We start from the raw sequence: 26,896 nt of genomic DNA, 5'->3' as shown, positions 1-26,896 counted from the left end.
ATCTCATAGTCTGAAAGAACTGAGTCTTCATAAGCACTGTTGTAGTGACTGCATTTGAAAGTACAGTAAATGCTCAGCATCCACGGATTCTATATTTGCAAATTTGCCTATTTGCTAAAATCCATTTGTAACCCCCAAACCAATACTATGAATTTCTGCAGTCATTTATGGACATGTGCAGAGCAGTGAAAAATTTGAGTGGCATGATAAACATGTTTTCAGCTTACTAACTTTTTTTTTTTTTTTAGCTCATACTGTAAATAAGTCTCCTGGTGTTCCTCAGCACAAGAAAGTGGTGCTGTGCCTTAGGGAGAAGATACGTGTTAGATAAGCTTTGTTCAGGCACAAGTTATGGTGCTGTTGGCTATGAGTTCAATGTTAACAAGTCAAGATATACATCAAATAAAGTGTCTTTAAACAGAAACACATATAAAACAGTTAATGGGCTGACAAAAATGTGACCAGAGACTCAAGGGAACCAAACCTGTGCTTTCCTGGGGAGCAATGGTTCAGTACTTGTTAACTCAGTGTTTGTAGTGACTTTATAGATCATAACTACTTTGATTGATGAGAATTGACTGTATATTGCGAGAGTGTCCAGATAAAGAAAATGAAATGAAGCTACATATAGACTCTCTCTTTCCCAGTCCCTAAAAGACATGGACAGAAACGTAACAAACTAGCAACTCCTCCAGGGAATTAAAAGAGAGGGACATGTCCCCGTGTTTGATCACGTTGATCCCCCCCTCCTCTCCGTCCCACTCATTACCTTGCTTTATGCTGCTCTCTGCCCCAAAAGGCTGATCTGTAGGGACTCCACCAATAGGGTTCCATGTCCTTGGACTTCTGGTGCATGAGGCCAATGAGGTGCTCAGCCTGAGGTGGAGGGGCAGAAGGTGAGTGAAATCATGGCATCTGTTCACCGGTCCATCTGCAGGGTGGCCAGCTGATGCTCCCTGACATCGAGATTGCTCCCCTCATCTGCCAGCAAATGACAGCCCTGTGCCTTGGGATTCACTTGCACCTGCAGCATTGTAAGTACCCCCTGTAAAATAAACCTTCCTATTGCGAGTGTGCCTCTATTTACTGCAGGGACCCTGACTGACACGTTCCCCAGCTTGTTGTATGAGGTGCAACCTTGAGACCCAAACTAGAAAACGCCTGTATGAGAAAGGAAAATCTTGGGCCAGTCTCACTCAGGAACATGGATACAAGAATTCTGAATGAGATATTAGCAAATACACCTGGCACAAAAATATTGATGGTAATGGACATAAGTGTGAAATGCTTAACTTTGAAACTGACTTTTTTTTTTATTATTATTGAAGTATAGTTGACACACAATGTCACATGAGTTTTGGGTAAAAACTTTTAGAAGTTTTAAATGAAAATACAGGAAAGTAGCTTCATGACCTTGATTTCTTAAATGAGATATCAAAACTGCCAACCATAAGAGAAAAAAATCAATACGTTCACTCCATTAAGATGAAGGATTTCTTTTCGTTAACATAGCATATAACTCAAATGAAAAGACAAAACCACAACCCAGAAAAGATATTTGCAGGAAATATACCCCAAAATAATTATTACTAAGGGTAAAGAAATCCTACAAATCAATGGGAGGCAAACCACCAAATAGAAAAGATGGACAAAAGACTTGAACTTGAACACTTGAAGGTTACAACAAAGTTTTGGCCCTTTTCAGCTTTTGCTGCTTGTTGCTTCAGGAGGATGGTTGCCTGCTCACGGAAAAACAGAAGTATAGCCGGAGACCAGAAACAGGAGAACAACAGTCTGCAGAGCCTGCGTACTTTTTATTCGCTTTCAAAATGAGATGTGATGGTTACTTAAATGGAGTAGCCTGTTTAGGAGCTGGTAAACCAGTGCTGCACCAGGGAGAATGGCCGCAGAAAGGAGACCAAAGGCTGCATGAGGACGGTGGCCTGCCGACAAACCCTGTCACTCTCAGTCCCCAGGTGGAGATCCTACAGAGACAGCGAGAATGTTCCATGTCTTATGACATCTCTGACTTTCTGAACCTCGTGATTTCTCAGGTTTCCTTGTCTGGAAAGGGAAAATGTACACTGAGCCTTTTGGGGCAATGCCAGCTCTGAGCCATCTGTACTACCACCTTGTCATTGTTGACATTCTGCGCCTGCTGCTGGCCTGCTCCCCAGGACCAGCGGGCATCTTCCAGCCAATGTCAGCCATGTCCTTCTTCTGCAGCTCCAGGGATGAGGGCTCAGGGGCTCGGGGCTGCAGTTGCAGCCTGCCACTGTTAGCCTAGGCAATGATCCCCTGCAGCCGTGCTTGGGAGAGTAGTCATGCAGGTACCCAGACTGCAGATTGTTCCTTGCTGGGCCGGCTTTGAAGGGTTTCTGGGGACAGGGTGGCTCTCAAATAGATTTGCTTCTTGTCAAGGTAATTTCTAGGTCAGCAGCCAGTTGAGAGCAGAACAAGGAAGAGTTTAGATAGATAGATAGATAGATAGATAGATAGATAGATAGATAGATAGATAGATAAATTAAAAAAATATGGGGAGAAGAACCCAAATGATTGAGCCCTGTGTTCCAGGCACTGCTAGGTACCTTTTAAAATATTCTGATGTTTTTACTATCATGTGGATTTTACAGATGAGGTAACTAAGACTCCGAAGGTGAAGCAGCTGCCAAGAAACTGTGGAAGGGCAGCCCGACGTCTGACTACTCTACAGCTCTCCTACTCTTCACAGCATCCCCTGGCCCCGCAGCAAGACCAGAACTGACCAGCCTGGATGTCTGGACTCAGTCTGCCTGGGTGAGGGATGGTCTACCTAGCTGCCTGTCCTGGAACAAGCCCAGCAGCCTGGGACATGGATTCTCACCTGCTAGAAGACCTCCAGGTCCCTTCCCACTTCCGGGAGTAATGGCACTCTGCTTTGGGTTTCCAATCAGAAGCATATCATGATGAGCAATGGTTTTGACCAGACTGATGAGTGGTCTGTGCAGGCTCAAGAGAACTGGGGTCAAGGAAGAACCTGTGAAGTTCATGTGGGGTGGAGGGGCAGTAATGACAAGGTAGATGAAAAACCACAGCCAGGAAACTCCCAGTCTCCAGACTCCTCAGCCCACACAAGCAGACCCATACTGCCCTCAGTGATAAGATACATTGTCCCTCTCTTTCCTGCTATTTTTTTCCCTGGGAGCAGCCTGACAAAGGATTTCCAAGCCTGGCTGGCAACAGGCAAAACCAAGAAGTTGTGCAGCTCACAGACAACCCCCTGTGGCCTACCACCATGTCACCCACACACCACATAGCTGTGGGTTGATCTAAGACAAATCTCATGCCCTTGCCACTGACTGCTCCAGCAGTGGCCCTGCTACCAGGTTCAGCCTATGAGTCAGAAGGCCAGGTGCGCTGGGCTTTTGGGAAAGATGCTTATTCTTTCTTAAGCACCAACTACTAATGAGGCTGACTCTCTTCCTCTGAATGGTGTAGCAACAAGTGAGAAGGTGGCCTGGGCCCAGGCAGGTGGGAGATGCTGAGGTGCAGTTCTCACTGTTCTCATACTTGCCTCCATGTGGCTCTGGACAAGGACAGGTTTTTCTTTCTCAGTGCTCTGGGTGCAGTTATGGAAAGGGGCACAGTGGCAGCCCTGTCTGTTCCATAGGAAGCTCTGTGCTTATTCTTGCACACCCTTCATCCATCTATCCACCCACCCATCCATCCAACCATCTACCTGTCCATACATCTACTTGTTCATCCCCCCACCCCCACTTACCTATCCATCTATCTGTTCCTCTGTCCACCCACTCATCTATCTGTCCATCCATCCATCCATTCGTCCATCTACCTACCCAAATGGCTTTATTGAGGTATAATTGACATACAATAAACTGCACAACTTGCTGAGTTTTGATGTGTATCACCTGTGAGATCATCACTATACTCCATACAATGAACACATCTGTTATCCAAAGTTTCCTCAAGCCCCTTTGCATTCCCTCCCACCCACCCTTCCTTATTCCATGGACATACACAGACTCCATATTTCTTATAATTTCAGGCTATAATTGGGGCCCCCATTTTCCCTTCTTTTATTGACCAAAATGGGGCTCCTATTTTTCACTTTTCCTAGGTGGACATAACCAGCCCACCTTATGTACCTTTATTCCATGGATAATCAGGGTCCCCATTTTCCTCTTATCCCATGACTGTAACCAGGCAATGTAATTTCCTATTATTCTATGGAAATAATTAAGTTCTCTATTTTCCTCTTGTTCTGTGGACATTACTGGGCCATATATAGAGCCAGGGCCTCTACTTCCCTGTTATTTTATGGTTGTAACCGAGTTTTATTTATGAGGTAATAGAAAATATGTGTATTGGCCTCTGCCTCCAGTTTCTGGCACAGAACCTGTGAAACCCTTGTAATTTCCTAAGTGGTGAGACTATGAAGAGTGTCTTTTGCTCCAATATTTGGGCTTTGATCCTGGTTCCCAGCAGAGAGCCCCTGAAATCCTTGTATTTCCTGGGTGACAGGAGTGCCTTTTGTTCTAATGAGGTGACTTTGGGTGGGCTTCTGGATGGGGGCTGGTCACCAGACAGAACAACCCATGATTAGAAACTTGGAATTTTCAGCCCTGCCCCCTATGCTTGTGAGAAGGGAGAAGGGCTAAAAATGGAGTCAATGATAGATCATGCCTATATGATGAAGTCTCCATAAAATCTTAAAAGTACAGGGTTTGGAGACCTTCCAGGTTGGTCACCACATAAAGGTGCTGGGAGAGTTGCCCTCTGGGACCGGGCATGGAAGCCTTGCCCCCATTCCCACATACCTTGTCCTACATATCCCTTCCATCTGGATGTTCATCTGTATCCTTTGTTATATCCTTTTACAATAAGCTGGGAAAAAGTGTTTCCCTGAGTTCTATGAGCCACTCTAGCAAATTAATTGAACCCAGAAAGGGAGTCATGAGAACCTTGGATTTATAGCCAGTTGGTCATGAAGCACAGTTGACAACCTGGACTTGCACCTGGCATCTGAAGGTGGTGATAGTGGGAAAGTCTTGTTGGACTAAGCCCTTCATCTGTGAGGTCTGATGCTGTCTCCAGGTAGAGTGGACTTATAGGACACCCAACTGGTGTTGGAGAGAATTGCTTGTGGGGAAAACCCCACATATTTGGCAGCCAGAAGTGTCAGAAAGTGTTTTGCAAGATAGAAAAGGAGACTTGCTGGAGAGAAATAACATAGGGAAGAGCTGGGGTTTTCCCTACCCAGATGGGAAGCTGAGTTTTTCCTTTTTACCTACTTTCCCCTTTTCCATAGAAACATCCAGAGACGCTACTTTCTTTTCCACTAATTCCCTGGACATGACCAGGCTCCCTGTGTCCCCTATTAAATGGATATTATCAGCCCCCCCATATCTTCCTTATAGACTTTCATAGACTTATCCAGGCCACATGTTTTCCCCTTATTCCACAGACATGGCCATGTTTCCAATTTTCTTCTTATTCCTGAACATCTAGGGCCTCTATTTTCCCTTTATTTCTTGGGAAGCAATCAGACCTCATGCTTTTCCTTATTTCATGGACACTATTAGGCTTATTTTCCTCTTCATGCATGGACATGCCAGGTCCCCTGTTTTCTCTTCTTTCGTGTGTACAACTAGGGCTTTTTCTCACATTCCATGGATATAACCAGGGTCCCTACGTTCCCCTTACTACGTAGACATAGTCATTGTCTCTATTTCTTTTTTTATGGACACAATGGGGCTGCCTATTTTCCTTTCATTCCATAGATATGACCAAGGCATTCTGCTTGTCCCCTTATTCCACTGACATAACCAGGCCCCCTACTTCCCCTGCATTACACGGACACACCCAGCCCTGTATTTTCTCCTCATTGCATGGAAATAATCAGGCCTAATATTTTCCCTTTCTATGGATTTTATCAGGCTTAGTATTTTTCTCTTAATTCATGGACATTGCCAGACCCCTTATTTTCACCATATTCCATGGATATGACGAGGGTCCCTCATTTCCCCTTCATTCTATGGGCATTATATCACTGCCTTTTCTCACAATCTATTCTGGATATAACCAGGCCATTCATTTTCTCTTTATTCCATAATCTTAACCAAGCCCCTGCTTATCCCTTATACCAAACATTGTTGGAATCCTATTTTCTCCTCATTCCATGAACATAACCAAAACCATCATTTCCCCCTCAAGCTATGGAAATCATCCATCCTCCTGTATTTTTCCACTGATTCATGGATATAATGCTCATCCCTATCTTCAACCTATCCCATGAATATTATCAGGTCTCCTATTTTTCACTTATTCCACAGACGTAACCAGGATACCTGTTTTCCCTTTAAGCATGGAATTGATGAGGCCTCCTATTTCCTCTCATTTCCATGGATGTGTTTATTTCTCTTTTTTCCTTCTCCAGGGACATGACCAGGGCCCCTGTCCCCCTCCTTCCATGGAAATAATCACTCTTCCTATTTTTCCTGACTCCATGGTGTGATAGGCTGAATAATGACCCCCTGGAACTTGTGAGCACTGTCTTATGTGGTAAAGAAGAAGTTTACAGATGTGATTAAGTTCAAGATCTTGAGATGGACAGATCATTCTGGATTTCTCAGATGGGCCTTAAATACCACCCATATATCCTTATATGAGGGAGGCAGACAGAAGAGGAGGGCATATGCCCACAGAAGCAGAGATTGGAGCATTGTGGCCACAAGCCAAGGAATGACGACAACCAGTGGATTTTCCCCCAAAGCCTCTGGAGGGAGTATGGCGCTGCCAACACCTTGATTTTGGTCTAGTGAAAATGACTTCATATTTCTGGCCTCCAGAATTAAAAGACAATACATTTCTATGGTTTTAAGCCACCAAACTCATGTTAATTTGTTACAAAACCATGAGAAATTAGTATATATGGACACACTTATACTCTCAATTTTCTTCTTATTCTGTGGACAATTTAGTGTGTTGAATTGTGTTCCCCAAAAATATATGTGCAAGTTGTTGCCCCTAGTACCCATGAATGTGAACTTATTTGGATTTAAAGTCTTTGCAGACATAATTAAGTTAAGGATCTTGAGATGAGATCACATTGGATTTAGGGTAGTCCCAAATCCAATGACTGGCATTCTTAAGAGAAAGGTGGGAGAGATTTGAGATAAAGAGACAGATGAGAAGGCCATGTGGAGGGAGGTGAGATTGGAGTTCTGCCACCATAAGCCAAAGAACTCCAGGTATGGTAGATAGGGTTCCCTTTTTCTGTTTTATTCTATGGGGATAACCAGGGTCTATATATTTTTTCTTATTCTGTGCAAATTACTGGGGATTCATTTTTCCCTTACTTTATGGTTATAACCAAGGTGCATATTTCTTTAAGTAGATCAATTTTTTTATGTATTTGGCCCCATGTTCATAGATTTTCTGATATAATCCATTGAATATTACATTTCCTTCCTCAGATCCACAGTCCAATGGGAATAGCTCAGGTTTCCAAGGCAGTCTGCACACACATTACTTGGAACCCTTATGCATCTATTTGACAATGGTGCTCCTGCAGCTTTGGCCCAGAGTGTTCCAAAGTGGCCACTTCCATCAGCTGGACAAGTCTTACAAGGCAGGCTTTGAGGGTCAGCAGTGATGTTGTAACAGGTCCTAGTAGGATTTTCACACTGGAGGGTGGTCTGGGTCCTAGGGCATTTGGGGTCTGACAGGCCATGGGCTTCACTGTGTGGGTTCAGAGTCTTGAAAGAATCACCCAGAGGATGTTTCCGAGCACTGACTGATGCCTGACCTGAGAACAGGTTGTTTGGTATGTGGATTTAGTTTCCACCACAAACCAAGATTAGTAGTTTTTCCCATTCTCATATTATAGATGAAGAAACTGAGGCTCAGAGATTAACTGTCTCTCTGAGTCACCCAGCAAGGGATCTGAACCCAGGAGAGTTGGATTGCAAGGTAGTACTGCATGTGTACCCCTTCCCAAAGACTAAGGTCCCATTTATTTTTGAACATTTTAACCTTTATTTTGTGGAATTTAAGAAACAAAACAGATGAACATGGGGAAAGGCAGGAAAAATAAAATAAGATGAATATCCAGCTATTGCACTATTAGGTATTGACCCCAAAGATACAGATGTAGTAGGGGCACCTGCACCCCAATGTTCATAGCAGCAATGTCTACAATAGCCAAATTGTGGGAGGAGCTGAGATGTCCTTCAGCAGATGAATTATGTATACAATGGAATATTACTCAGCCATCAGAAAGGATGAATATTTATCATTTACATCGACATGGATGGAACTGGAGGGTATTTTGCTATGTGAAATAAGTCAATCGGAGAAAGACAAATATATGGTCTCACTCATGTGTGGAATATAAGAAATAGCGCAGAGGATCATAGGGGAAGGGAGGGAAAACTGAATGGGAAGAAATTAGAGAGGTAGACAAACCATGAGAGACTCTTCACTCTAGGAAACAAACTGAGGGTTGCTGGAGGGGTGGTGGATGGGGGGATGGGATAATTGGGTGATGGGCATTGGGAAGGGCATGTGATGTGATGAGCACTGGGTGTTATATGCAACTAATGAATTGTGGAACATTACATCTGAAACTAAGGATGTAGTACGTGTTAGCAAATTGAATTTATTTATTTTTATTTTTTTATTATGTTATGTTAGTCAGCATATGGTACATCATTAGTTTTTTTAAACTATTTTATTGTTATGTTAATCACCATACATTACATCATTAGTTTTTGATGTAGTGTTCCATGATTCATTGTTTGCATATAACACCCAATGCTCCATGCAATCCATGCCCCCCTTAATACCCATCACCAGGCTAACCCATCCCCCCACCCGCCTCCCCTCTAAAACCCTCATTTTGTTTCCCAGAGTCCATAATCTCTCATGGTTCATCTCACCCTCTGATTTCCCGCCTTTCATTTTTCCCTTCCTTCTCCTAATGTCCTCCATGCTATTCCTTATGTTCCACAAATAAGTGAAACCATATGATAATTGACCTTCTCTGCTTGACTTATTTCACTTAGCATAATCTCCTCCAGTTCCATTCATGTTGATGCAAAAGTTGGGTATTCATTCTTTCTGATGGCCGAGTAATATTCCATTGTGTATATGGACCACATCTTCTTTATCCATTCATCTGTTGAAGGGCATCTCAGCTCTTTCCACAGTTTGGCTATTGTGGACATTGCCGCTATGAACATTGCAGTTCATGTGGTCCTTCTTTTCACTACATCTATATCTTTGGGGTAAATGCCCAGTAGTGCAATTTCTGGGTGATAGGGTAGCTCTATTTTTAACTTTTTGAGGAACCACCACACTGTTTTCCAAAGTGGTTGTATCAACTTGCATTCCCACCAACAGTGTAAGAGGGTTCCCCTTTCTCCACAACTTCTCCAACATTTGTTGTTTCTTACCTTGTCAATTTTTGCCATTCTAACTGGTGTAAGGTGGTATCTCAATGTGGTTTTGATTTGAACTTACCTGATGGCTAATGATGATGGACACTTTTTTCATGCATCTGTTAGCCATTTGTATGTCTTCTTTCGAGAAGTGTCCATGTCTTCTGCCCATTTTTTGACTTGATTATTTGTTTTTTGGGTGTTGAGTTTGAGAAGTTATTTATAGATCTTGGATATCAGCCCTTTATCTGTAGTGTCATTTGCAAATATCTAATTAAAAAAATAAGATGAAAACAAAGAGGGAGGAAAATCATAAGAGACTCTTAAACTCTAGGAAATAAACTGAGGGTTGCTGAAGAGAGTTCTGTCCCTGAAGCTAATAATATAGTATATGTTAACTAAATTGAATTTAAACAAAAAAATTTTAAAAAGTTAACCTTTATTTTGAAATAATTTCAGACTTACAAAAAGGCTACAAAAATAGCATAAAATGTTCACCCCACTTGCCCAAATGTTAGCATCTCATGTAAGTGCAGTGCAACGGTAAAAACGAGGAAGTTAACATCGGTGCAGTGCTATGAACTGATCTACAGACTTGATTCACATTTCATCAATTGTCCCACTAATTCTTTTTTTCTGCTGCAGGACCCCATTCAGGATCCCGCCTTAACAAAAGTTTTAAAAATGCGGAGCTATTACAGGCTTCTGGATGCAGGTAATGGGTTCAGGGCATGTTACCCCCAAATTTGGCACTTTGGTGCATTGAAGATCTTAAGCCTAAGGAGTTTGAGAAAATGGTGAAACAGGAAGGACAATCTGATCATCCCCCACCCCCCACCCGGAGGCCTTCTTCCCTAAAAACAGAAGATAAATCTCCCATGTGAAAGGTGCCTTCCATGTGCCAGGAAGATGGAGGACATCCTTATCCCCAGAGATGGGGGATAAGACTGTAGAAACAAACCTTGTTATCTCTTCACCATTTATTATCCCTAGTCCAAACCCCCTTGTCTTGTCTATTCTTCACACATTTATTGTTTCTTTGTCTACAGGGTATATAAGCTTTTTGTTCTGGTCACTTCTTCACGTCTTCATTTTCTTGTGAAGGCTCCATGCAAATACAAAATGTCAATAAAACCTGTATGCTTTTCTCCTGTTAGTTTAATTCTTAGGTCCATCCAGAGACCTAAAGAGGGTTGAGGAAAATTTTTCCTGCCCCAAATAAGCAACACCTAACCTTCAGGGGTCTTTAGGATTAATTTGTGAACAAGGATCAGAGTTTATTCCCTCCTCACAGGGAGGCTAATATTACCTCACAAAGGTCTGCTGGGGTCACACCAAGATAGCAAGAGCTAGTGCCAGGGCCTGCAGGTATAGTGGGATCCAGCAGGCAGAAATCTGTGGTGAGAAAGGAGGCAGGAGAGTAAAGAGAACTTATCTCTAAAGGAGGCATAGGGAATAGTTGATGGCTGGGTTAAAAAGGTAGAATCCACAGCAGGTAAGTAGAATGTATCACGCCCTGTCCTGTATCTTGATTCCTCATATCCCACCCAGTTTAAAATATTACTTTCTCCATAAGTCTTCCCCAATTCCCACCAATGGCGCTTCTCTGTCCAATATACTTCTTATGGCATAGCACTGTAGAGCTCTGTTCTGGGGGCTTTCTTCCTTGATAAATACGAAGGCAAGGAGAGGGTCTTGCCAATCTTGGCAGGTGTTTAGAAATTACACTTGCCTGAATAATAGAAGAACCAAGTGGGTATCATAAATATGTGGAAAATACACAAACCTGAAAGAGAGTTGAGCAACCACGCAGGGAGATTTCCTGGGTTGGTCCTTTGGTCAGATTGGGGGCAGAGCCTTGAAAGGATAAGGCTGGGGTCTCAATCTCTGCTTAACCTGGGCAAGCCCACTGGGCAAGGGCTGCTGCGGGAGGGTGAGTGAGTTGTATTCTGGCTCCAACCCTGCCCTGGCAGGTGCAGTGGTTAGAAGGTTTCCGAGGCTTCAAGATGGGAGTTGGATGTTGGAGGAACCCTTTGTTGCTGTTGGCTGTCCTGATCCTGGAAGCCAGACTAGGTCATTTTCAAAGGTGGGAAGGCTTCCAGGAGAAGTCCATGAGCAAGACAAACATGAATTCAACACTCCAATTCTTCATGGAAACCTACAACAATGCTAGCAATGACACCTACTTATTTCAAGTCGACAAGCTACTTCGAAGTCAGATGCAGGTTTGTGCTTCAGTTTCTCTGGATGTGGGCAGGGCCCACTTGGACATCCGGGGACATGGCATGGCTCCCAGAGAGAATCAAGTGATGGTTTCACCAAGGTGGGGGGAGGCTTCATTTGGGATGAGCATGTTTGGAGTTGTTTGGACCCCAGACTTGCCTTCACCCTGCTTTGAAATGCTAGCTGAATGACTGGAATGAAACCTTACTCTGTTACTCTTGGTCTGAAGTAAAAACAGTCTCTGAGGTTCTCAACTGTTCTTTCTTGGGAAGAATTGCCTTTTATTCTGAAATTAGTCCTACCAGAGTGACAGCTGACGAAGATGACTTTGTTTCTGCTTTGGTGAAATATGTTCTCTGTAGGTTCCCCCTCAACATAGTTTTTCAGTGTCCAGGGCTGTCAAGTCTGAACTTTCTAGTTGTATTCTATAGATATCTGGGATTGCACAGGGCACAGAAGGGGGAGTGAGGAACAGACTTCAACCAGATCATCTCTCTTTTTATGTGTTTTTATGTGTTTTGCATACAAAGTTTTTTTGAAATACATCAATTGAGGGTGATGGAGGAAAGAAAAGTTGTTTGAAAACCACTTTTGTGGGTCCCACTTCCCTTCAAGTTTACATAGTAAACTATATGTAAGTTAGGGCAGAGGCAATAGCACATTTTAGTTCAATTAACCCGATTTGGAAAAAAAAATTGACCGGAGAAAAGGTCTCTGGCCCAGAGAGAGAGGGACAGTGGGGACAGGAGAAACCAGCAAGGGTGGGGCGCAGAGAGGGGCAGGCAGTGTTAGTGTGATACGAAGCAGGCCTGACATCACAATGTGGACATCCGCTGGTCCCTGTTTCAGTCACATACTCTTGCCCCAAGATGGTGGCTCATCAGGCCCACAAATACTGAGGTGACTTGGCCACAAGGTGGCGGCTGTTGAACAAAATTCTTGCCAAGTTGGCTTGTTCTCCCAGGCCATACTTCTCAAGGATAAATCTGAGACTCCCAGGAGGTCTGTCTTGTGGAATCAGTCCGTTACCGTTAACAGTTAACTCTCGGGGTGCCTGGGTGGCTCAGTCGTTAAGCGTCTGCCTTTGGCTCAGGTCATGATCCCAGGGTCCTGGGATCGAGCCCCGCATTGGGCTCCCTGCTCCGCGGGGAGCCTGCTTCTCCCTCTCCCACTCCCCCTGCTTATGTTCCCTCTCTCGCTGTGTCTCTCTCTGTCAGATAAATAAATAAAATCTTTAAAAACAAAACAAAACAGTTAACTCTCAAAGAATAGTTTATGAACAACCTTTTAATGTCATTCAGATGGATAAAAGGACAGTGTGTGTGCCCTGAGGTAGCTAGGTGACCTGGGTCCTTTCACCACATGATGTGTGCATCCTAATACCCCACAGAGGGGTATAGGAGGTGGGCCTGATGAGCTGCCTGCACCCAGGTTCCAGGTCCCTCTAATTGTGAGATCTATGTCAAGCGCCATTCATAATCTCCAGGCCTGTTTCCTCATCGGCAAGTGGGCAGAATAAGAGTGAAGTCGCACTCGTGAAAATATTTGTATGACTATGATGATTCCTCTTATTACCTAGCAATCTAATCTAATAATGAATACTAAAACACTTTGCACACTGGAATGTCAGTAAAATTTATGGCCGGTGTTTTAGATTTTTCATACCTATGGAGTATGCTGAAAGTCAGTGTGAAAGCCCTGTAAGATGCCAACACCTGGATGGAACCGTCGTCCTTTGATGAAGAGCTTGGAGCCCTGCATCCTGAGGTTCTTCAGGTGGCAGATGTTGGGACCAGGATGGCCATAACGCCCTCAGGCCTCCTTCCCCTGCAACCACCCTGAGCTTTTCTGGGGGCACTTTCCTCTAGGGGGCAGTGTGGGTGCTCTCTCCCTCTACCACCACCAGGGAGAGTACCAAGCCCTCTCGGTTGATTTGACCCTGACATAGGAACAAGGAAGCAGGGAAGTTCCAGGAGCTTCTCCCCTCCCCAGGGCAGAGCTCTCTATCCAGTGTGTTGACTTGAGGGACCCAGCTGTTTCCAAGAGAGGACATGAATCACCAAAGCATTTGTTGCAGTTTCACTTCACGGTGCAGGTCCTGCCACAAAGGGCTTTCCCAGCATTCCTGACCTCACAGTCCTTACAGCCTGGCACTTGATCATGAGCACAGCAAGACAGATCCCAACAGCCGGGACTAACCCTGGTGTGTGTTCTCCATGGTTTACACATTCACTGTTTGCATACACCCTAGGAGGAAATTGGCACTCTTCTTCCCATTCTCTAGATGAGGAAACTGAGTCAGAGAGGTGGCAGGGCTTGGCCAAGGAGACAGAGTTAGCCGGGGATAAAGCCAGAACTCGAGCACAGTTCTTCTGTCTTCTGTTCTGTTGCTTTCCTAACTCCATAGCTGCTTCAGAGTAATGTTCCCCACACTTTGCTAAAACATTTAATAATTCATAATGAATTATTTTAGAATTTTCTTTGTGCATTCACTGAGATGCATGCTTCTCTTTAGCCCATGTAACAACTCCTTGAGCAGGCACAATTATTATCTGAACTCTGTAGTTGAAGAAAGGGAGGCTGCTGGGCATTTGCTCAAGGGTGCAGGGTTAGTAGGAGGGAAATGAATGCCCCAAATCAATTCAGTTTCTAAGCCTGTGTTTTTTAGCTGTGTTTTTAAACTGCTTTCCATCAGGTTGGTTGGGAAGGAGAGTAGGGAGGGAGGGCAAGGATGAAACCGAGGGACAAGATGCACCCCTATGCATTCTGAGGATCATGTGTATAGATATGGGGGGTATTCTGGGGCTGCCGGGCAGCCAAGCTCAGTGTCTTGCCAGTCCCTCATCCTGAGGATGCAAGGGAGATAAGTGAGAAGCCATCTGTGACTGCAAAAGTGAGGCCAGTCCAGAGCAAGGGGAAGGGCTCTGCACATGCTGGGGGCCAACCAAGGGCCTCAACTGTCACTGTGCATCCTCCAGCTGGGAGGAGAAGAGGGAGCCATGGTTTTACTGGATGAGCTCTGGAAACAGGGATTGTGGCTCTTGGGGCTTCATCTCCTAGCTTTTCCTGGGGAGAGTCAGCAACTGGATGCTTGGAGTCAACACTAACAGTGTTGCTGTTTCTCGGTAGCTCACAACTGGAGTGGAGTATATGGTAACTGTGAAGATTAGCCGGACCAAATGCAAGAGGAATAGCACAAGTAATTCTTGTCCCATTCAAAGCAAAAAGAAGCTGAAAAAGGTGTGTGGTGGCAGTCATTTGAGCAGGGACTTGTGATCAAAGGGGGAAAAGTAAAATTTTAAAAAGTAGACCAAAAGTGGACATTGACAGCTTTTCTAGCTGTGTGGATATGGGGCTTAGGGCTGCCTGATGCCATTGGAGGTGCCCAGAGGTGGGAGGAAGGCTCTCTAATTGGGCAGTCTCCCCACCCTGAGCTGTTATAGCCCCGGCCCTGGCAGTATCACCCCTGCCCCTCAGGTGGAAGTGGTTTACTTTCCCTGGGGCTTTGCTCTGCCCTTGGCTCATACTGTCTATATCCCTGGGAATTGTCTAGTTTCCTTCTTGTCTTCCAACCTCTGCCCATCTTTTCCGGCTTTTCCCAGTACCACCTGGTGCAACCACCTGCAAGCTGGCAGACACGAGGGACACTTTGTGCCTGAGTGCAGGAGCAGGAGGACTGGGGCTTTGGGCAATGTAGCTGTCCCAGGCTGTCCTGCCCAGACTTCATCCCAGCATCTGGCTGGGCTGCAGGCTCCAGGTGCACCTGTTCCAGGTCCCAATGACTGGGCAGGGGGCACCCAGGGTGACATCCCTGTTCAGGCCGGCCCACTCCGCCCCCACCATGTGACTGTGAGCAGATCCCCCTCACCCATGTGGTCATTGAGCAGACACAGAGACTGGTCCAGATTCCCCAGATAAGGGCTTGTTGGAGGGCAGGAGTTTTTTGTTCACCTTCAAAAAATATTTCCCTGAAAGCTGTTTCCTTTCTCCTTCCACAGAGTTTCATTTGTGATTTTTTGGTGTACACTGTGCCCTGGATGAACTATTACCAACTCTGGAACAACTCTTGTCTGGAGGCTTGAATGCACTGGTGCAAAGATGTTTGATAAAAACTTAGGTGGTCACACTGTGCGCTTTCTATTAGACTTCTGAAGGGCCTCATCCCCCTCAGCAGGATCTCCACACACCTGCTCGTACTCATGCACACATGCACACATGCACACTTGCATAAGTGCATGTGCACACTCACAACGCACTCATACACACACTCACACATATGCAGACACACACTCACATTCCTCACGTGCTCACACACTCACACTCATGCACATGTTCAGTGGCCCTTAGGGGGTGGGTGCAATTTGAACAGAAGGATGTTAACTCTTTGGAGGAAACTCATAGTTTTTCTACTTCAGTGCATGTCTTTGAGGTTTGTTGTGATTCAGGCAATTTCTGACCACCAGCCTGAGCTTGCAGGAGCTCTCTTTTTTCTCCATACTCTCTGTAACTTATGTATCTTTGTGAGTGTGGCTGAGGTCCCCAAGTTCACTGGTTCAGTAACTCAGTAGAAAGACCCTCAGGACTCAGCACACAGTTGTACTCACAGCTATGACTTATTACAGTGAAAGGGTATCAGACAAAATCAGCAATGGGGAAAAAGTTAATGTGGAAAAGTTCAGGGAACTAGGTGCAGGTTTCCAGACTCCTTTCCTGGTACAGTCAGATGGTATGTGCTTAATTCCCCAGTAGTGAGTTGTGATAGTATGTGTGAAATGTATTTCCCAGGGAAGCTCATTAGAGACTCAGTGCCATGGGTTTTTCCCTGCACATAAGCAGCTTCTGCCTAGGATGTGTCCAAACTTCAGACTCCCAGAAGGAGAAAAGTTATTCAGCATAAGTCACACTGTATAAAGAGTACAGACACAATGAGGGCCTCTCATCACTTAGGGAGAGTTTATATCAGTATATATATATATGGAACCGTTTGCCATCCAAGTCCCCACCCTCCAACCAAGGCCAACTTCACAAGTGGGCCTTTCCAAGGACAGCAGTCTGGGCTGGCCGTGTGAACTCTTTTCTTCACAGAGAGCTCCTGAGCCTCCCATGTGCTCACTGCTGGAGGAATGAGACCTACAGCATCTTCCCTCCTGTGACTCATAGTTGAGCAGAGTCGGTGTACACTGGACCAGAAATGGGGATCAGATGAAGGCTGAGAACCTCCTCAGTGACCAGACCCACTGGCATACTTATAATGGCAACTTGAGAGAGGATTTCCAAAGGGGAAGAGTAAACACACAAATAAGAACCTCAAATTCACCTGAGTGTCTTAAGAGAGAAGGGAGAGTGGAGGTGCAGTGTTAAAGGTGGGGAAATTCTCATGCAAGAGAGAAGGCAGAAGCATCCAGTTCTGCAGATCTAAAGTTATTGAAGGCTGAGTGGGTGATACGCACGGGCCTGCTGTCCTCACTTTCTCATTTGGTTATCCCAACAACCTATGAAATAGCAACTCTCACCTCCATGTTACAGGTGAGGAGCCTCTCCAGATCCTACCATTCTAGCTGAGTTTGGCCTGTTGGTTGAGCTTTTACAAATGGAATCATACAATATATATTCTTTTGTTTCTGGCTTCTTTCATTCAACATATTTCTGAATTCTTTCATGTTGTGTGTAATTGTAGCTCACTTTAAGATTGTGTAAAGTTCTATTTTGTGATTATACTACACTATACTTATCTATTCTACTGATAATGAACTTTATGGTAGTTTCTAGTTTCTAAGAATAAAAGCTATTAAGAATAAATATGCATGTGTGTGTCTAATGGTAGACATATGCATGAGTTTCTGTTGAGTACACAACTAAGAGTGGAATCCTGGATAATAGGATATGTGTACATTCAGCCTTTAGCTAATTTACTCAAGATTTTTTTTAACATTTTAAAATTTTTTACTTAATTTACCTCTCTAATGCTATTTAATTATTGATTTAAACCTTGTTCAACTTCTAAGTTCTTACTTTAAAAAATATCTTTTAGTTATATGACCTAATTGTTTTGTTTGTAGCTTTATTTTATGTAATTTCAAATGATACTTTATTCTTTTAATAATATTTTACCAAACTTTATGGCTTTGCTTTGAATTTTTAAAGTGACCTCTTCCTGCCCCACCCACCTGCCTTGCTTTTATGAATGGCAGCTAGGAAGGACAGACACAAGGTAGGCCTCTGTGAAAGGAGTGGGGAGTCCAGGCCCTGATGTCTAAGAGACCCAAGACAGTTTTCCTTATGAGAGAGAGGCAGAGAAGGATTTAGCAAAGAAACATGGAGGAGAAGGTGTGTGAAGACAGAGGCAGGGAGGGTAGTGATGTACCACAGCCCAGCAAAGCCAGCAGCCACCGGTGGCTGGAAGAAGCAAAGAACAGATTCTCCCTTAGAGCCTCTGGGGGGAGCACAGTCCTGCCAACACTTTTGATTTCAAACTTCATGGCTCCAGAACTGAGAACTAGTGTCTACGGTTTGAAGTCACCAAGTTTGTGAAGATTTGACAGCAGCTATAGGAAGCTTATACCCTGGGTTTCCTTTTTGCTTTGTATCTCAGACTTGGAGATGAAGAAGGTGGAAACCTGGAAATGACAACAGGGGCAGATAAAAAAACATCTCAGCGAAAGGTTGCTCTCTCTGGCCAAAAGGCCAGGATGGGGCAGCCCATTATGACAGCATTTAGATAAGTGCTTTACTCCAGGAAAATACTGCAGGAAAAATGAGGCTCCACAATCCCTTGACCCCCTGGTAAAGCTTGAGTGGGGAATGTAGATTTTTCACCCTCTTGAGACTGTAATGAGGAGCCTAGCACTCAAGTTGAAATGGTGTCAGAGAAAGCCAAATAGGGTGCCAGAGCTTTTACCTCACTGAGTGTCAACATGCCCCCCCACCGCTGCCCCGCTCCCTGTGGTGATAGTGGAGGCCACATGGAAAGCCCAGACTTCTGTTTCTCCTCACTGAGCTAGTGTGAGAAGAGGCATGTGGGGAGTAGTGATGAGACACTCCTGCTCTTTCCAGTGAGAATAGTATCAGCAGAGGCCTGGGTGGGGAGGCTGAATTGAATTCCCATCCCATCCAAATGTGATGAGGAATCCCCCCCACCTGTGTCAACAGAGACTGAATGAGGAAACTAGCCTTCAGTCCCCACTGGCAGTGATGAGGTGGTGTCCCTCTTCCCTGAAGAGCACTGTCAGAGGAGGCCTGCTAAGAGACATATAAGTGAGATCCAGAAGTACAATATGAAAACACCCAGATTTTAATAGACAATCATTTGTCCTACTAAGAATGAGGAAAATGTCAACTTAAATGAGAAGAGACAATGAACAGATGCTAACATAGAGATGACACAGATCTTAAAATCATCTAATAAGGATTGTGGAAGGAGCTGAGATGTCCTTCAAGATGAATGGATAAAGAAGGTGTGGTTCATATATAAAATGGAATATTACTCAGCCATCAGAAAGGATGAATACCCACCATTTCATAAGGATTTTAAAGCAGTCATCATAAAGTGCTGCAATGATCAATTGTCAACATGCTTCAAACAAATGAAAAAATGGGAAGTCTCAGAAAAGATACAATCTCAACAAAGAAATAGAAGATGTAAAGAAAAAACAAGTGGAAATATTAGAATTAAAAAGTACAATAATAAATACAAAATTAAATGTGTGGGCTCACCAGTGAAATGGAAGGAATAGAGGAAAAGTAAATGAACAGAAGCAAGAATAATGGAAACTATCCAATCTGAATAACAGTGAGAAAGTCAACCAAATAGAAATGAACAGAGCCTCAGAAATTGGTGAAACTCTTACAAAATATCTAACACATTGGAATTGCAGAAAGAGAGGAGAGAGGGGGGCTAAAAAATTATTTGAAGAAATCATGGCTGATCACCTCTCAAATTCGGCAAAAGACATAAACCTATAGATTCAAGAAAGTGAGTAAATCCTAAACAGAAAGAAATTTACAGCAAAACGCATCAGAGTTAAACTTCTGAAATATAAAGACAAAAAATCTTGAAAGCAGTGAAAGAGAAAAGGCACATTAACTTTAGGGGGAAAACCCCAGTTTGAATGACAACAGATTTTTCATAATAAACCATGGAGGCCAGAAGAGCTGCAATGTTTTTCAGGGTCTAAAAGAAAAGAAAACTGCCAATCCAGAATCCTCTATCCACTAAAATATCCGACAGGAATAAAGGGGAAATAAGCCATTCTCACCTGGAAGGAAACTAGAGAATTTGCACCAGAAGACCTACATTAAAATAACAGCTAAAAGAAGCTCTCTAAATATAAAGGAAATTTAAAAGAAGGATCTTAAAGCATCAGAAAAGAAGAACATAAAAAGTAAAAATATGGGTAAATACAATAGGATTTTTTTCTCTTGAGTTTTCTAAATTATGTCTGATCATTAAAGCAAAAATTATATCATTTTCTGATGTAGTTCCCAATGTATGTAGAAGAAATATTTAGAACATTTGTAAATGAGGAATAATAAAGGGTGTAAAGGGAGGTAAACTTTCTACATTTCATTCAAACTGGTAAAATAACAACACCAGCAGACTGACAAGTTATGTATTTATAATGCCATATCTAGAGCAACCACCTAGAAGGCTGTGCAAAGAGATATACTCACAAACAGTATAGATACATAAAAGTGGAATTCTTTAAAAAATATTCAAGTAACTCACAGGAAGGAAGAATAAAGAAAACAGAAACAAAATACAGAGAGAAGAAAAAATAAAATAACAGACCTAAGTCCTTTCAGCAATTACATTAAATAGAATGTGTAAACTACATGTAAATGGTCTAAATAAGCCAATTAAAAGACAGAGATTTGTAGAGTGGATTAAATAAATATTGACCCAACTATATGCTATCTACAAGAAACTTACTTCAAATATAATAATATGTATAAGTTGAAAGTGAAAAGATGAAAAAGTTATAAAACATTAAAAGAAAGTGAGAGAAGCTATATTATCAGATAAAGCAGACCTCAGAGCAAAGAAAATTACCAGGGATACAAAGGGACATTACATAATGTTACATCCTTTGGAAAATAATTTGGCAGTTTCTTTTTCAAAAAGAGAAAATCCTAAAATATGCTTTACTATATGGTGCAGCAACTGCACTCCTCAGCATTTAACCCACAGAAATGAAAACTTACCTCCACACAAAAACTCATACATGATTGTTCATAGAAACTTTATTAGCAAAAGTTGAAAAGAACAAACACATCTTAAAATAGGTAAATAGTTAGACAAACTGTGGTGCTATGGTATACCATGGAATACCACTCAACAATTAAAAGAAACAAGCTACTGATAACATGAAACACATTGGATGGATCCCAAGGGCATCATCACAAATCTCAAAAGGTCACGTACTTGATTCCATTTATATAACATTCTCAAATTGGCACAACTAAAGAGATAGAGAATAAATTAGTGGTTGCAAGGAGTTTTAGATGGTGGGGAAAGAGAGGTGTGACTCTATAGGGGTTAGTTCAGAGTATGTTTGTGGTGATGGAATAGTTTTATATCTTGATTGTGGTTACAGTCGCACAAATCTACACATATGACAAAATGACACACATGCAAACTATACCAGTGTCAATTTCCTGCTTGAGATATTTTTCTATAACTACAAAAGTTGTGATCATGCAAGGAAACTAAATAAACCATACAAGAGACCTCTCTGTACTTATAACTTTCTTCTTTTTATTGTTTCAAAATAAAAAATTTAAAAAAAATTGGGCTGAGAAATCCAAAATATCAAGGGGCACAAATGTTCTACCTTTCTTTTATTCTACCCCAGGTTAATAACATTTGCCTTCACACAAAGCAGCCAAAATCCCAGCAGAGAGTTGAATGACTGATTAATATTAAATTACTACTGCTACTGCCAATATTCTTACTAATCATTAACATTTATTTGAATATTTGCTTTGTTAAGTAATTTACATGCACTATCATTATTAATATTATAACTACCCCAAGAAATAGGTACTGTTATTTTAAGTTAAAGATGAAGAAACTGTAGGTTAACATTTTCCTGAATAGTTGGTGGAGGGGTGTCCCACCTGGGCACCACCTGAAACAGGGTCCTGAGCATTCCAGAACTTCGGTAGGAAGTGTAGAATGCAAAAATATTGTTCTTTCAGAGCTCCCAGCTATCTCTATCTGGTAGAGAATTGATGTGTCTATTTTGCATCCCTGTATACAGTCCACATGTAGAAAGAGTACCCTATTGGCATTCTGCCTTTATCCTCCCACAGCTTATCTTTCTGTGCACACCAGCTCCAAATGCAGCACCTATGCCCTTTTATCTCTGACTGCCTGCTCTGCCCTCAAGCCACCCCAGGCCAGTGGTTCTAGGGAATTAATGCCTCCTAGGAGCTCTTCTGCAGCCAATAACTGACTGGGGCTTTTGCATAAATACCCCACTCCCTCTCCCTTCAGGTAGATGTGTGTGTGTGTGTGTGTGTGTGTGTGTAAGAAAGAGTTATGAGTGTGAGTGTGTGTGTGTGTGTGTGTGTGTGTAAGTATTTTATAATGTCCCTAGAGTTCCCCAGTGGTATTAAACCACAAGGCTTTTTCCTCAGTTCCTGGGGATGAGATCTTTTTCTCCCCTACTGGATGTGAATGAGGACAGATGTGACCCAGCTGGTAGCCCTCTGAGACCACATGGAGGAAGTAGAGTGGAGAGATGAAATTGGTGACATTGTTTGAAATCCTGAATCAAGCTATTGGCTGGGGGTGTGTGTGTGATCATTCCCCACTGCTAATATGGCACCCATAGAAAGGGAGTCCTTTGACATAGTATTCCCAGTTTCTCTTCACCTTCAATCATTTCTCTCTTGGAGGAATTATTCTAATTTGTCTATCTGGGATGAATAAAGAAGTCATGGTACCCCGGACCTCCTCTTTCCCACATGGGCACATATTTTCCTTGGTAACTCCAAGTGAGGAAGTCCTCTATGAAGAGACCTGCTCCAATTTTGCTGATGCTAGGGGTGTAAATATAGAGTTTGGTATTAGTTCATTTTCCTGCAAAAATAACACACATCTCCCAACTTAGTCCTTATCAGTAACAAAGACCCTCATCTTTTAAAATTACTTGTATTATTTGTCCTTGTTTGACACTTTAAGCAAGGAAAAGGATACTCCTCATTGGGCCCTCAGAGAAGGCATTGTAGGCCATACTTGCAAACAGCTTTTGTCTAATCAGGTAAGTGACATACAGCTTCTTCCTTCCTCCTCCTTCTCATCTTCTACTTACTCTACAGTCTGAAGACTCCTACTTGAAATGAGGCTGGGGCTGAAGTTCTGCTATCATGCAGGTATAGGCTATAAGGTCAGGAATTATCCACATCACCTGATTAGAATCCCCAAACTGCCCTAGCCCAAAATATTATATTATTATGAACTGAAGAATTTGGCAAAAAAGAGTGGAATCATAAACATTAAGAGGGTTAAGAGCATTACGATAATAGTTTGACAAACATTTATTTTCTATATTAAAGTCAAGTCAAGGGAATTACTGCTTATTGCAGGATACTTTCATGCATAATGATTGCAGGTGTGTGCTCCAGGACATCTAGATATCGGTGCAGTTTTTGTTCAGAATTTTGTACTTTTCAAACCAAGGAACAACAAACACTGTGTAGAAGCACTCAATTTGCTAAAAAAAAACCAAAAACAATATTTTAAAAAGGTAAGCAAAGTGAAAAATTTAAAGGAGCAAGAAGAGGATATAACACATGCAGTTGGGGAAGATGACACCACCTCACCATGTCTCCAATCCAAATATGACTTGACTTTTATTTTGATTTCAGTCACTTGATGGTAGTATTGCTGAGATCATCAAATGCCCTTCTGTTTATGGTGATAATTGTAGACTAGAAATAGGATCCATCCTGCCATACTCACAATAGGAACTAGTGATTCTTTTTTCCTCTATTCTTACTCCAGTGTCATTTACTTCACACTTTCCCTTACATGGCCTCTGCTGACTTCATCCATCCATCCATCCATCCAACCATCCATCCATCCATCTATGCATTCACCCATCCATCATCCATCCACTTGGATCCATCCACTTGGACTCACCCATCTCCATCCATCCTTCCTTCCCTGCATTTTCTTTGTCTGTTCATCTACTGATCCATCACACCCACTCCCTCCTTCCCTTGTCCCCATTCACTCTCAAGACTTTGCTTTTCTTTTTCACTTCCCTCTTGTCCCATAATAAAAAATTAATAAATATAATTTCTTAGTTTGATTTTGTTTTCTTGCTCTTCATTTGAAAGCCCAGGGTGGGGGTGGGGTGGGAGGCTTAAACACTTACATTTCTCCTAAAATAGAAATCAGACTACCAACTCCATCAGTTCAATCACTAACATCCAAGAAGATCTAATTTTACTCTATTGCTATATTCAGTTATTCAGCCACCTTGGCTCTCCCTGTCTGGACTCCCTTTACCTCCCATAATTCTTTCAACAACAAAGGAACCGCACCTGCCAGGCAGGATCTTTGTTACTCTTACCTTTACTTTCCCTCTTTGAGCAAGCTGGTGTTACCTATGCTTTCTTTTCAAGCAGGCTTGAATATACCCCCAGTAATTCTACCCTACCTCATCCTAAAACCACAGAAAACGCCAGTGGGTTCTTTCTGAATTAATGTGTATTCACCCGGTACCTTGTAAAGCTCCCCTTCCTGAAAGGAGCAGTTAGTAGTCTCGAGCTTTTGACAGGTGGTCCGCCGCATTTCCATGTTCACACGATACTCCATGTGGTCAGTAACCTGTGAGGAGCAAGTGGCAAAGAGATAAAAGGACTTCTCCTTTCTCTGTAGGTTCTGGTGGCAAGAACTCCTTTTCATGGTGCCCAAGGTCAAGCACTCCTTCCTGGACAAATTGGTGGGCTTCTCTCTCCCCTTCCTATCTGACTCCTATCTTTTTGCCATTCAAGTCTCTGGGAAAAGACATCCCTTGGACAACTCAAATGATACTAATTGATTTGGGCAAGGGTCTATAAACTGTAAAGGCTTGATAGTCCATCTTTTAGGCTTTGCAGTCCATGCAATCTCAGTTGCAAGTACTCAACACTGCTGTTGTAGCTCAAAAGCAGCCCTGGATGATGTGTGCATGCATGGCATGGCTGAGCAGCAATAAAACTATTTACAAAAATGGGCAGCAGTCCTCTTTGGCTCCTGGGGTATAATCTGTTGACCCCTGGTCTTAGGTATCATTTAAGTAACTTCATCTATGCCAGTGAATTTGTTTCTCTTAAAATTCCCACTTGAAACTAAACGAGGCTGAATTTCACTTGTGTGGGCATCCCCTTTGGACTGTCCCCATTGGAGAGGCATGGCTAGGAGAGGGGGCTGAGCTGACCTGCTGCTCGACCTTCAGGACACGCACAATCCGGAAATTGTACTTGTCGTTACTCTTCTTGTTGAAGTCATTGATCACATATTGCATGGTGGCTATCACATAGGGCTCTGATGCAGGAACTTTTCTGACACTCAGAAAGGTTTTCCTTTTTTCTTGGTAGGTGAGGGCCATCAGGGCTACCAGGATGACCAGCAGAAGTCGCGGGGCCTGCCAGAGTCTGGCCATTGTCCCTAAGCTGGGGAGGAATAGGAAGACCCCCCTCCTTACCCTGCAGGGCCCAGCAGGATACCACTGACCTTCCTTGCCTGGCTGGATTTAAATGGTCAGTGGTGGACACCCACAGCCCTCCTCCACCTCCTTCTCCATCTGTAGCTGGACCTGGTGAATGAGCAGGAACACTCTGCCATGGTTGGCGATTTCAGTCCTACTTCCTCTTCTTCTTTTTGCATATGTTCATCTCTCACACACATACACTCATGCAAATGCTCTTTTCTTCTCTTTTGGGGGGCTTCTGTCTTAGCAGCACACACCCTCCTGCTGCCCCAGCATTATCTGGGTGGAAGTCAGGCCAGGGGCCTCTATCTACTGAACCCACTTCAGCCAGCACTGTGGGCAGTCTGGAGTGACAGGAAGCAATGGAGACATGGGGGATGCTGGATCACAGGGCAGTGGAGCACAAACAGGTCAGCCAAGTGAACACCACATCCTCCCTGTCCTTTGATTTCCCTTGGACTCTTCTTATCACCCTCTCCCTCTTCCCTGCCTGGCCAGGATATTACTTTTCCGTCAGGCCCAAACCTTGGTCTCTTCCTCTATGCTAATAATTCTTTTTTTTTTAAGAAAATTTTTGTGGTTTTATTGTATCATGAAGCATTGAAATATCCGAACAAATCAATATCTGGGCAGTGAGGCATTTTCTCCTTCACTTCTTTGCGTTACTAGAGCGACTTGTCAGTAGATTAAAAATAAATAAATAAAAAGACCACCTTTTGCATTACTTAAGACTTTCCAAGGCATGTGCTGGTGCAACACAAACTTTGTCAGATGCAACTACATCTGCACAATAACTCCATAATAGCAGTGCACTGAACCCGCTCCCACCACGGCCCTGCTCATTTGTATTTAATATTTGGAGCATCTGGAGGAATGTGAATAGTATAAAGAAGAAGAGAAAGGAGGAAACAGCAAGAGTGCCTGGCTGGGAGGAGCCCAGCTGAAGCTGTGCAGGGAAAGCCTGAACATGTGATTGGTGCAAATCCAAGCATCGTTAATGTTCTTTAATAAGAACATCTGGTGGAACCCCATGATGGGGTCTTCATCAGCCTTGAACTGGCCCACAACCATGCTGATGATGCAGCTATCTGGCGTGGGCTGATGGTTCTGCATTGTGATGCTGTGCTGGATTTTCTGGGATGGAAGACAAGACAACTTCTCCACAATGGAAGCTTTCCTCAGGAACTACTGTCCTTCCCACGTAAGGCATGATGCATCAGTATAAATTGTGCCTAGTTGGGTTCTGTCATGTGGAATGAAACTGGATCCAATCTGCTCCCAGATTGGCTTGTGTGTCATTCTGAAGCATTACCCAGCCTTGTTGAGACCCAAAGGGCTGGCATGATGGCGGCAGTGGTGTGACTGCCTGTGTTAATAATTCTTACCTTTTTAAAAAAATATTTTATTTATTTTTGAGAGAGAGAGAGAGATAGAAAGAGAGAGAGAGAGAACACGAGCAAGGGGAGGGGCAGAGGGACAAGCAGGCTCCCACTGAATGGGGAACCTGACTCAATCCCAGAACCCTGAGAT

At 43.2% G+C, this 26,896-nt stretch overlaps 2 protein-coding genes and 1 pseudogene across 2 annotated transcripts; 1 reads left to right on the top strand and 2 right to left on the bottom strand.

Annotated features, from left to right (window-relative positions):
• Window positions 1–10,813: 10,813 nt before the first annotated feature.
• CSTL1 (cystatin like 1) lies at window positions 10,814–15,786 on the top strand. The gene is made up of 4 exons (XM_027623948.2): window positions 10,814–10,935; window positions 11,414–11,665; window positions 14,793–14,903; window positions 15,662–15,786. Exons 2-4 carry the CDS (start codon window positions 11,447–11,449, stop codon window positions 15,743–15,745), a joined length of 414 nt encoding a protein of 137 aa, XP_027479749.1. The 5' UTR covers window positions 10,814–10,935; window positions 11,414–11,446; the 3' UTR covers window positions 15,746–15,786.
• A 7,510-nt stretch (window positions 15,787–23,296) lies between these two features.
• CST11 (cystatin 11) lies at window positions 23,297–25,318 on the bottom strand. The gene is made up of 3 exons (XM_027620657.2): window positions 25,094–25,318; window positions 24,397–24,501; window positions 23,297–23,380 (listed from the first exon to the last, which is right to left on the bottom strand). Exons 1-3 carry the CDS (start codon window positions 25,316–25,318, stop codon window positions 23,297–23,299), a joined length of 414 nt encoding a protein of 137 aa, XP_027476458.1.
• An 897-nt stretch (window positions 25,319–26,215) lies between these two features.
• On the bottom strand, window positions 26,216–26,665 carry LOC113938529 (annotated as a pseudogene).
• Window positions 26,666–26,896: the final 231 nt, after the last annotated feature.

The sequence above is a fragment of the Zalophus californianus genome, chromosome 8 (genome assembly GCF_009762305.2).
Source record: "Zalophus californianus isolate mZalCal1 chromosome 8, mZalCal1.pri.v2, whole genome shotgun sequence".
Classification (NCBI taxonomy): Eukaryota; Metazoa; Chordata; class Mammalia; order Carnivora; family Otariidae; genus Zalophus; species Zalophus californianus.
The sequence above is the reverse complement of the archived record's forward strand: the minus strand, read 5'-3'. Positions and strand labels throughout refer to the sequence as shown.

What these genes read in the sequence shown, in the direction of transcription:
- CST11 (XM_027620657.2), bottom strand. Translation starts at nt 25,318, where the DNA reads ATGGCCAGACTCTGGCAGGCCCCGCGACTTCTGCTGGTCATCCTGGTA. An exon ending in TCCTGAAGGTCGAGCAGCAG is followed by an intron (nt 24,502 to 25,093) that starts GTCAGCTCAGCC and finishes TGCTCCTCACAG; the next exon opens with GTTACTGACCACATGGAGTA. An exon ending in AGGAAGGGGAGCTTTACAAG is followed by an intron (nt 23,381 to 24,396) that starts GTACCGGGTGAA and finishes GTTTTTTTTTAG; the next exon opens with CAAATTGAGTGCTTCTACAC.
- CSTL1 (XM_027623948.2), top strand. Translation starts at nt 11,447, where the DNA reads ATGGGAGTTGGATGTTGGAGGAACCCTTTGTTGCTGTTGGCTGTCCTG. An exon ending in TACTTCGAAGTCAGATGCAG is followed by an intron (nt 11,666 to 14,792) that starts GTTTGTGCTTCA and finishes GTTTCTCGGTAG; the next exon opens with CTCACAACTGGAGTGGAGTA. An exon ending in GCAAAAAGAAGCTGAAAAAG is followed by an intron (nt 14,904 to 15,661) that starts GTGTGTGGTGGC and finishes CTCCTTCCACAG; the next exon opens with AGTTTCATTTGTGATTTTTT.